The 11,783-nt window shown below is 44.1% G+C and overlaps 1 protein-coding gene across 2 annotated transcripts; it reads left to right on the top strand.

Moving 5' to 3' along the window:
- The first annotated feature begins 6,635 nt into the window (after window positions 1-6,635).
- Window positions 6,636-11,783, top strand: meak7 (MTOR associated protein, eak-7 homolog). Of its 2 annotated transcripts, none has more exons than XM_071326115.1 (8): window positions 6,636-6,729; window positions 6,990-7,152; window positions 7,436-7,669; window positions 7,770-7,914; window positions 8,079-8,477; window positions 8,663-8,781; window positions 8,976-9,155; window positions 10,168-11,783. In XM_071326115.1, exons 2-8 carry the CDS (start codon window positions 6,994-6,996, stop codon window positions 10,288-10,290), a joined length of 1,359 nt encoding a protein of 452 aa, XP_071182216.1. In that variant the 5' UTR covers window positions 6,636-6,729; window positions 6,990-6,993; the 3' UTR covers window positions 10,291-11,783. The 2 variants fall into 2 exon arrangements, with proteins under 2 accessions (XP_071182216.1, XP_071182217.1); XM_071326116.1 differs by having other exon boundaries at window positions 6,727-6,824.

The raw sequence follows: 11,783 nt of genomic DNA, 5'->3' as shown, positions 1-11,783 counted from the left end.
TGTGATTTTGTTCTAATGTATATTCATGCAACGTACGTTATGGAAAACATGCCTTACATTCAATCATAGTTAGTAGAGAAATAATGGATTGGCAAGAATTTGGCATCGTCAACTTTTAGAAGGTTAGTAGGAAAGTTAGGCTAATCATTTATACCAACTAAATATATTCACATTTACTGAACATTTAGTATTTTAAACATTAATTTCCCAACTGCTTTTTCTATAATCCTACAGACCCGTTTGCTGGTGCGTGATGTCTAATATTAAATATTTATTTTAATATTTAATATTAAAGAAGTCTCGAGGTATTACTATGTAATATTAATATTAAAGAAGTCTCAATGTATTAATATGTAATATTTAATATTAAAGAAGTCTCGAGGTATTAATATTTAATATTAAAGAAGTCTCGAGGTATTGCTCGCCTGAGGTGGAGTACCTTATGATAAGCTGCAGACCACATTATCTACCAAGAGAGTTCTCATCTGTATTATTCGTAGCCATCTATTTACCACCACAAAACAAAGCTGGAATTAAGACCGCTCTCAACCATCTCTATAAGGCCATAAGCAAAGAAGATGATAGATTTTTTTTTTTTTTACCCCTTTTTTCTCCCCAATTTCGTGATCTCGAATTGGTAGTAGTTACAGTCTTGTCTCATCGCTGAAACTCCCGTATGGACTCGGGAGAGGCGAAGGTCGTCCTCCGAAACACAACCATGCGTCCTCCGAAACACAACCCAACCTAGCTGCACTGCTTCTTGACACAACGCACATCCAACCCGGAAGCCAGCCGCACCAATGTGTCGGAGGAAACACCATACACCTGGCGACCTGGTCAGCGTGCACTGCGCCCGGCCCGCCACAGGAGTCGCTAGTGCGCGATGAGACAAGGATATCCCTGCCGGCCAAACCCTCCCTAACCTGGACGACGCTGGGCCAATTGTGCGTCGCCCCATGGACCTCCCGGTCGCGGCCGGCTGCGACAGAGCCTGGGCTCGAACCCAGAATCTCTGGTGGCACAGCTAGCACTGCGATGCAGTGCCTTAGACCACTGTGCCACCCGGGAGGCCAGAAGATGAGGGTTACCTAGATGCGGCGCTCCAAGTGGCCAGGGACTTTAATGCAGGCAAACTTAAATCAGTTTTACCAAATTTTTACCAGCATGTCACATGTGCAACCAGGGAGAAAAAAATCATAGACCACCTTTACTCCACACACAGAGATGCATACAAAGCTCTCCCCCGCAAATCTGACCATAATTCTATCCTCCTGATTCCTGCTTACAAGCAAAAACTAAGGCAGGAAGTACCAGTGACTCGCTCAATACGGAAATGGTCAGATGACGCGGATGCTACACTACAGGACTGTTTTGCTAGCATAGACTAATCCGGATGCTGATAAGAAATCCCGCTATGCCCTCAGACGAACCATCAAACAAGCAAAGCATCAATACAGGATTAAGATTGAATCCTACTACACCAGCTCTGACGCTTATCGGATGTGGCAGGGCTTGAAAACTGTTATGGACTACAAAGGGAAACCCAGACGCTAGCTGCGTCACATGACTGTGTGACTGTGTGATAACGCTCTCGGTAGCCGATGTGAACAAAACCTTTAAACAGGTCAACATTCACAAAGCTGCTGCCCAGATGGATTACCAATACGTGTACTCAAAGCATGCATGGACCAACTGTCAAGTGTCAACCAACTGTCAAGTGTCTTCACTGACATTTTCAACCTCTCCTTGACCGAGTCTGTAATACCTACATGTTTCAAGCACACCACCATAGTCCCAGTGCCTAAGGGAGCGAAGGTAACCTGCCTAAATGATTACCACCCCGTGGTACTCACGTCGGTAGCTATGAAATGCTTTGAAAGGCTGGTCATGGCTCACATCAACAGCATCCTCCCGGACACCCTAGACCCACTCCAATTCGCATACCGCCCCAACAGATCCACAGATGACGCAATCTCAATCGCACGCCACACTGCCCTTTCTCACCTGGACAAAAGAAACACCTATGTGAGAATGCTGTTCATTGACTACAGCTCAGCGGTCAACATCATAGTGCCCACAATGCTCATCACTAAGCTAAGGACCCTGGGACTAAACACCTCCCTATGCAACTGGATCCTAGACTTCCTGACGGGCCGCCCTCAGGTGGTAAGAACGTGGTAAAGCGCAACATGTCTGCCACGCTGATCCTTAACACTGGGGCCCCTCAGGGGTGTGTACTTAGTCCCCTCCTGAATTCCCTGTTCACCCACGACTGCGTGGCCAAACATGACTCGAACACCATCATTAAGTTTGCTGACGACACAAAAGTGGTAGGCCTGATCACCAACAACGATGAGACGGCCTATAGGGAGGAGGTCAGAGAACTGGCAGTGTGGTTTCAGGACAACAACCTCTCCCTCAATGTGAGCAAGACTAAGGAGCTGATCGTGGACTACAGGAAAAGGCAGGCCGAACAGGCCCCAATTAACATCGATGGGGCTGTAGTGGTGCGGGTCAAGAATTTCAAGTTCCTTGTTGTCCACATCACCAACGAACTATCATGGTCCAAACATACCAAGACAGTCGTAAAGAGGGCACGACAAAACCTTTTCCTCCTCAGGAGACTGAAAAGATTTGTCATGGATCCCCAGATGCTCAAAAAAGTTCTACAGCTGCACCATCGAGAGCATCCTGACTGGTTGCATCACCGCCTGGTATGGCAACAGCTCGGCATCTGACCATAAGCCGCTACAGAGGGTAGTGCGAACGGCCCAGTACATCACTGGGGCCAAGCTTCCTGTCATCCAGGACCTATATAATAGGTGGTGTCAGAGGAAAGCCCATAAAATTGTCAGAGACTCCAGTCACCAAAGTTATCGACTGTTTTCTCTGCTACCACACGGCAAGCGGTACCGGAGCGCCAAGTCTAAGACCAAAAGGCTCCTCAACAGCTTCTACCCCCAAGCCATTAGACAGCTGAACAATTCATAAAAATCGCCACCGGACAATTTAAGTTGACCCCCCATCCCCTTCCCTTTTGTACACTGCTGCTACTCGCTGTTTGTTTGTTACCTACGCATAGTCACTTCGCCCCCACCTACATGTACAGATTACCTCAACTAGCTTATACCCCCGCACACTGACTCGGTATCGGTGCCCCCTGTATATAGCCTCGTTATTGTTATTCTTATTGTGTTACTTTTTATTATAACCTACTTGGAAAATATTTTCTTCTTCTTGAACTGCACTGTTTGTTAAGGGCTTGTAAGTAAGCATTTCACGGTAAAGTCTACACTTGTTGTATTCGGCGCATGTGGCAAATAAAGTTTGATTTGATTTGATTTATATCCCAATGCATCCAACATTATGCCCACAATGGTATTGGGCAGCTGCTGACATTTGAGAACTCATCTGGTTAAGAAATTAAGCTCTGGTCGTCTTATTGCAGAGCACACTGTATACATTTTGCCCAGCTGTTTTTAGAGAAGATTGTATTGCAAGGTATGCTATACAGATAGGATCATAATTTTATAAATCTTTTGCTGCTGAGAATTTTTCTGCACAGCAGGAAATGCAAGCTTGTAGTGTAGTGATTAAAAAGGCTTCTAAAGTTTAATTTTCACTTTAAAAAGTCAGATTTGATTTGCCCTAACGGCGGGTCCTCTTTCGAGAGTATGACCGCTGCATTGTTCCGGACCCCAGGGATATGTGCTGCTCGCAGCGATGCCAAGCGGGTCTGGGCCCACGGCAAAAGCTCCCGAGCCATTGAATCAGGAAATGCTGTCCTACCAGGTAGGGCTGGAACTGTTGAAGAGCTAGACTAACCACCCCGGGCTCCAGCACATTGATGTGCTGACCACTCCATGGGGTGCTCCAGCGGCCGCTAGCCGCCATGCCTCTGAACACGGCCCTCAACCCGTCAGAGAGGCTTTAGTGAACACCAGCTCTCTGCGGTGGACTCTGATCAGGCTCACCCCCTTTAACAAGAAGGAGTGGGATAGCCACTTCGATAGGGTCCTCAAACATGCACTCATCACCAACAGTTGAGGGTGTCTGTGTTGTTTTGGGTGCTTGCCGTGGGAGTTGAACCATCGCTGGAGTGGCCTGATGGAGAATGCCCAGCGGAACCAACAGTAACGCCACCTCAGCAGGCCGAGTAACGTTAACTGTTGGTACTCTAACACCAACATTGCTCGTCCGAGCCGTAAACGGCTGAGGTAGGATAGGATTTTGTTACTCTCACCTGAGGGAGACGTGCCCTCATGAGAGTCGAGTCTATGGATATCCCGAGGTAGATCACCTTCCGTGAGGGGTCAGGTGACTTTTCTCCTTGTTTAGGGTGAGGCCCAGAACTCTAATGTGATTCAAGGCGTCCTTGTGTCCGTTGTGGCCTGGTCCCTGAATGGGGCAGACTATCCAATCGTCCATATAAGGCAGTTACTCCTCCAGTAGAATATGCCACCACAGCAGAAGGCAAAGGCCGGTGGGCCAGCCGAAATGCTGCAGTAACAGTGTCCACCATGCAATGTGAGAGTCCGGTCGAATAGACCCTAGCCTAGAACTCTCTCACCATAGTAAACAGAAACTGATAAAGATTTTGTATTGCCTGCGTTTGTGAAGTGTCCATTGCCCTAGCCGGGCACAACACACTGGGGGAAGCCCTTAGATCACCCACAACAGCAAGAGGGGTGTATATGGACAACTGTAAAGGCAGGTTAACGTGTCTGTCAGACAGAATCCTTGGCCAGAATAAGGGGCTAAGATGTAGGTTGACACCCCTTCATCTGAACTCATTGGGAAACATTCAGTCAACCAGGGCATCAACACTAGAAGACCCTGGGACATTTAGCATCGGAATTGGAGTTCGTAGCCTTCCATCACTGTATTCAGAGAACTATAGCGGTGGCCAGCATCGCAGCTACACACTGCGTAAGACAGGCAGTGTATTCTAGCTGTTATGTGAGTTTCTAAGGGAAATTAGGATAGTTACTGTCTGTACTGTAAAGTAATGTAACATAACTATAGTTATCCCAGCTATATACTGAAACCCTCAGTGTAATAGAGCTGAGTTGTGAGCTTCCAAGGGAAACAAGCTAGGATAGTTACTGTATGTACTGTAAAGTAGCGTAACAGAAACTATTGAGCACCAACCCCGCTACGCATTGTGTGAAAAACAGCAGTGTAATTGAGCTGTAATTTGAGTTTCCAGGGGAAACCAGGATAGTTACTATCTTAACTGTAAGTACAACAGACTAGCTAGAATACACTGCTGTTCTTTCCAAGGGAAACTAGGATAGTCACTGGAAATTAGCATAGTTACTGTATGTAGCCTACTGTAAGTAATGCAACATGAAAACTAAGGTAAACCCAGCTAGACACTGTGTGAAAAAAACAGTATTGTAATAGAGCTGTCAGTGTCCAATTAAGGGATAGTTACTGTCTGTACTGTAAAGTAGTGCAACAGAATTATAGTAAACACAGCTACACACCGAAACCCTCAGTGCAATAGAGTTTCCATGGGAAACGATGACTGTCTGTACTGTAAAATAGTGTAACAAAAACTATCGCAACCCAGTAACTGTGTGAAAAAAAACACCAATGTAATCTAACTATGGTTGGGCTAACATAAACTCAGCCCAATACTGGAAAATGAAGCCAACTGTAATATTACTGTGTCTACTATACACTGGGCAATACTGTATAGAATAAAACCTACAGCATCATCCTTCGTCTCATACACTACCTGAAGGAGAGGAGACGTGAATGGCTGTACCTTTTCATTTTGGAAATAATTAAGCCATCAGTGTAATATACTATGTTTATAGTATATACTGCATAAAGGTACCGATTACTATGGACCTACAGTATCAGGCTTGGTCTCATACACTATCTGAATAAAGGAGAGGAGACATGAATGACTGTAGTTTTCCTTGTGGAAAAATAATTAATCCAACAGTGTAAATTGCCTGATCGTGAAGGGGCATTCTACCTCACACACGTTTATAGCTTATTTTTTGCTTTATACGTGTGGGTCGTCTGTAACAATATTGGTACACCAAAACGAGTATAGTAGCTGATCCAAGCTATTGAATAGCTGCGGGTATACTTCTGCGCTTATATACACTGCCGCGCAGAAGGATACCATATTGGAATAATCAAATATTGTGCTACATAACATATATTTATCTTATTTCAGTTTTTGGAAGCTCATCACATACATACAGAAAGCTGGTCGAGTTTTCATTTTGAGGCTGTGTTTACATCCTAGATAGAAGCAGGCCATTGGCTGGCTTCATCACAAGGGGTTTGTACGGGAGTTCTAATTGGTTCCAAGTTTATCAGTTCGGCAAATTTGCCTGAGCAGACAGTGTTGAAATATACGTTTTATGAGAATATGTGCAAGAATGGAAGGTGCCAACACATTGTATAGTCATCATAAGAATGTTTTACTATCATATACAAAAAACAGCTCCTCCCTCGACAGGGATCGATCAACTTCACGTTTTTCGGTTTCGGCCCAACACCCATTCCCCTAATTCCAGATTGGAGGAAACCCATATGACGTTGGACCAATCATATAATTATTTTGAACTACCAGCCAATATAATTGGAGTCTGTTGATTATCGGGTATTTCGATTGGTGTTCATCTTCGCCCCTTATTTATACCAGGAAGTGTATTGTGTTTACATAGTGCCCCTGGAATGAGATCATTATCCTCTTTCAACAAGGTTAGCTAGATGTTTCATATTAATTGAATTGCCACGTTGTTTGTTAGTAGATAAGTAAATAGCTATAATCATCATCTCGAGCTAGCTAACGTTAGGTAAATTATGTCACCTACACCTAGCTAGCAGTCACGATAGCTAACTTTACATCAGATCAGAAGCCTTGGATGCTTCAAGCCTTCAGACAGTTTCAAGTCATGTGCTCGTTTTATTGTCGATGGCTACCGACCTGTCACTGATAGTGTTGTCCAATGTGCACACAGGGCCATGGGGAACACCGACAGCGTTGTGGTGCAGAAACGGCTGGCCCGTTTTCGCCCAGAGGAGCGGCCGGTTGTGGAGGGAGTGTTCGATCGGCTCCACGGCGCGAGTCCAGCAGGTGGCGCTGGAAAAGCAGGGAAGGTTTTAACGCTGGGCATGTTGAAAGTGAGGGTGGAGTTACTATGATAATATTACATTTTATTTATCAAATCGAGGATATCTAATCAGTTAACCTCCAGAATCAAAATCTTGTTTAATATCTTGTAATAAGAAATCAAATAATACAGAAATATGTAAGTTCTCACGTTGCAAGAAGGTTAAGATATGTAATAACTAATAACAATGTGTAGGAGGCGTAATAACACATATATGTAATAAATGTGGTTATTACTTTGCAGATATTTAACAGTACCAGTATGGGAGATATAACATATCTTCTGTCCTGTAGCCCTGTATGGGAAACATTGCCTCAGACTCTATGATAAAGAGGGTCTATGCTGGGATGTGTAGCATGGACCCCGGAGTGGCCCCTCCTCCCCCTGGGGCTGGGGTGAGTCGAGAGCAGCTGGTGGTCTTCTTGGCCGATGTCCTGCGAGGCACTGCAGAGGAGCGGGCGCCCCTTTTCATGGCAATGGCTCAGGGGGCAGGGACAGGTGTTGCCACATGTGACCAAATAATGGAGGTTAGTAGACCCTCAGAAGGTCTTCTGCAAGTGCTCCTGTGTTCTTAGCGGAACATGCATTTTTAGCTCTGAACTCAAATTAATTTGGCACTGATTTCAGTTCTTGCAGGACCTGGTTTCTGCTGTGGTACAGATCATCATCCAGAAGGGTCGTTTGCAGGGCTGGAAGCCAGAGCGTATGGCTGACGGTTCCATTGGTGTTAAACTATTGGCTGAACAGATGAGCTCTGAACTAAAACCCTCAGGTAAAGGGATGGAGGGATAATTTACTGATGAGGTTTTCAGAATAGAGTGAATAGGAAAGGAGATAAATCTTGCTCACCCAGATTTCATATTTTCAATAATTCAGATTCATACATATTACTGTATCAACAACAAAACCTGACATTCTGTCCTTCCCCCCTCTCAGACCAGCGTACCTGTGACGTCCCATGTTTGGAGGACTGGCTGTTCAGAGTTTCCAATGTGGCCATGTACATGGACCTTCTGATAGGTGAAGGCCTAAACGTGGGCTTAACCTCCCGTCCCCCTCCCACCCTACTGCCCCCATGCTGGGAAACCCCTTGGGAGAAGCTGCGCTGCCTGCTGGACCTGCCCGTGCTGATGTTCCTCACACCACAGTTACCTGATGGGTACAACATCCCCTGGAAGCTGCTTTTCTCCACTCAGCTGCATGGGGAGAGCTTCACCAAAATAGTAGGCAGCTGTAAAGGCCGAGGGCCCACCGTGCTCCTGATCAAAGACACTAAGGGACACATCTTTGGTGGCTTCGCCTCCCATGGCTGGGAAGTAAAGCCTCAGTTCCAAGGTGAGAGTGGTGGTGGATGGAAGTAGCAATCGGGAGAAACAGGCTCACGGCCTACTGAGATTGCTGCAGAGATATTTAAGCCCTTTTTTGTAATGTATGCTGACATATACAGTATGTTGTCCATCTCTATAATCAGTGCTCATCTCTGGATGTGTGTGTTTGTGACTGGATTGTCTTGATTGTAGGAGACTCCAGGTGCTTCCTGTTCTCAGTATTCCCCTGTCTACGGGTGTACACCTGCACAGGATACAACCAGCACTACATGTACCTCAACCAGGGCCAGCAGACCATGCCCAACGGCTTGGTGAGACACCCCACTACTACATAAATCTCAACTGCACAATCTCACCTGAACATTTTATTTTACAATATGTTACTATAATTATATGTGAAATACCACACAAGTAACTACATCATATTAACTACCACATGCCTATGCTTCAATAGTATTTTTTCTTAACCCAAGCAATGTAATTTCTATAATCTGCTTATGATCAGGGCATGGGTGGTCAGCATGGGTACTTTGGCATGTGGCTGGACAGTGATTTTGGCCGTGGGCATAGCCGGGCACGGCCTCGCTGCACTACCTACGGCAGCCCTCAGCTCTCTGCTGAGGAGGACTTCACCCTGGACTCTCTGGAGGTGTGGGGGGTTGGGAAGCCCCCTGAGGAGGAAGAGGTCAGTATCAACCTGGACAACCACTGCCTTCTTACTCCTTTGATCCCATTTATTTCATCTAATATTTTATGAATTCTGTCTCTTTTAATGCTGTGCCTGTATCAGTGTGTTCCTTATTTTTACCTGCAGGTGGAGATAGAGGCACATTCAAGTCATTATAGGAAGTAACCTACGAAGTACACTGAATATACCAAACATTAGGAACACCTTCCTAATATTGAGTTGCACCCCCACCCTTTTTCAATTAGTCGGGGCATGGACTCTACAAGGTGTCGAAAGCGTTCCACAGGGATGCTGGCCCATGTTGACTCCAATGCTTCCCACAGTTGTGTCAAGTTGGCTGGATGTCCTTTGGGTGGTGGACGATTCTTCATACACACACGAAACTGTTGCGTGTGAAAAACCCAACAGCATTGCAGTTCTTGACACAAACCGGTGTGCCTGGCACCTACTACCAGTGATGGAAAAAGTACTAAATTGTCATACTTGAGTAAAAGTAGATACCTTAATAGAAAATGACTCAAGTAAAAGTGAAAGTCACGCAGTAAAATACTACTTGGGTAAAAGTCTAAAAGTATTTGGTTTTAAATGTACTTAAGTATCAAAAGTAAAAGTACAAGTATAAGCCATTTAAAATTCCTCATATTAAGCATATCAGACTGCACGGTTTTCGTTTTTTAAATTCACGTATAGCCAGGGGCACACTCCAACACTCAGACACCATTTACAAACGAAGCATTTGTGTTTAGTGAGTCCGCCAGATCAGAGGCAGTAGGGATGACCAGGGATGTTCTCTTGATAAGTGTGTGAATTTTACAATTTTCCTGTCAAAATGTAACAAGTACTTTTGGGTTTAAGGGAAAATGTATGGAGTAAAAAGTACATAATGTTCTTTAGGAATGTAGTGAAGTAGGTGTTCTTAATGATTTGTACACTCAGTGAATATTCATTGATTTATTGTATTCATGACTTGTCATGAGGACATCAGTGATGTTGGGGTGTTTTGTTGCAGGGAGCGACAGGAGGCAAGAGGAGTATCCTGGATGCAGACCCTGAGGTTCAGGCCATGATGGAGATGGCAGGGAAAACCCTACACAGCCAGGGCCTCCGAGAGCCAGAGGAGAACAATGAATAATGAGACATGTAGACATGATATAGATTTGTCACAGTTTCTTCTCAGACAAGACATTTCAAGAAGAAATTTTGTAGAAAAGAGTGCACTAATCTCCTAGGGGCCGATTCTGACCCGAGTTAAGCGAGCATGAATGGAACGTAAATTCCCTTTTTCTCTACACTTATTCTGACCTTGAACTTAAGCATGAGAATAGCATGCTATTCACCCGCTATTCTTTTGGGTTGGAGATCGAATAAGTGTGTCTATTCTGACCTTGACTTAATTCCCAAATCATTTCACCACCTTTATGCCCAAGGAACCATGAATAAGGTCTAGCGAACCTACCGCTTCCAAGTGGAAAAAGCATCTACTCTATCCATAAGAGTATGAACCCGACACATGGCCCAATACTTGGCTGTGTCATCACACAGTTCCATGGTTAGTGCAGGCAATAGATTAGGGTATAGAACACTATTGTACACTATTCTCCCTATTATAAATCTATGTACAGTACACTAATCTTCCAAAATTACAATCCAACATTACAATGGGTTGAAGACTTGAATGTGGCAATTTTCAGAATGAATCGAACCACTTTTCTTTCTTTCGTGCGTAAAGGCTCTCCTAACCTGTTCTTTTATGATTCATAAATACTTTCCTAAGCCTAAATAACCAACAAGATCAGAGTATTTTTTAAATCTACCAATTGGTGTTGAAACGGAGACAAATATGTATATATTTAGATCCCTTTCTTTCATGATCCCTAATATTCTGAACCCGTTCTCTTGATACATTTTAGTGAGTCTGTGGACAAAATTCTAACTAAGAGGTACACCGTATTTAAAGGGATGGCTTAAGATAAACGTACTGAACCCTATTGAATGAAAACTCCACACGAAAATCTGTTGGCCAGCAAGTGGGAGGGTTGTCAGCAGTTAACCACACCGGCAAAGCGCGTTCGTTACAGTCAATACCAACTACTGAGAAGTGTGTAAGGAAGGAGTAATTTCCTAAATTGGAATTGGGCCCCTAGCGCCTATTTTTTTTTTGTGTGTGTGTTTGTGTAGATGATAAGTCTGAGATTTTTTATCTGTGTGAACTACAGGTACTATTGGCTACATTAACTGAACAGGACACCAGGTGTTGCCCACTCACATCAACCTTTATCTTCTCAAATCAGATTTTATTGGTCACATAAACATTTTTAGCACATGTTATTGCGGGTGTAGCGAAATGCTTGTGTTGCTAGCTCCAACAGTGCACTAGTATCTAACAATTCACAACAACATACACACATCTAAAAGTAAAATAATGGAATTAAGAAATATATAAATATTAGGACGAGTCTGTCTGAGCTCATGTAAACAAGTATTTAAAGAAATATTGTAATTGATTAATAATTTGTATTGTCATAAGTCATTGTTTTGCTTTGATGGCTTTTTATTCCAAAGTGTTTAGTAAGGATGTGTAAACATTGTGTTTCACCTATAACATGAATGGTATGTAAAACCTTT

Source organism: Salvelinus alpinus, chromosome 9 (genome assembly GCF_045679555.1).
Source record: "Salvelinus alpinus chromosome 9, SLU_Salpinus.1, whole genome shotgun sequence".
Lineage (NCBI taxonomy): Eukaryota > Metazoa > Chordata > Actinopteri > Salmoniformes > Salmonidae > Salvelinus > Salvelinus alpinus.
Note: the sequence above shows the minus strand (reverse complement) of the source record. Positions and strands in the feature narration are given on the sequence as shown.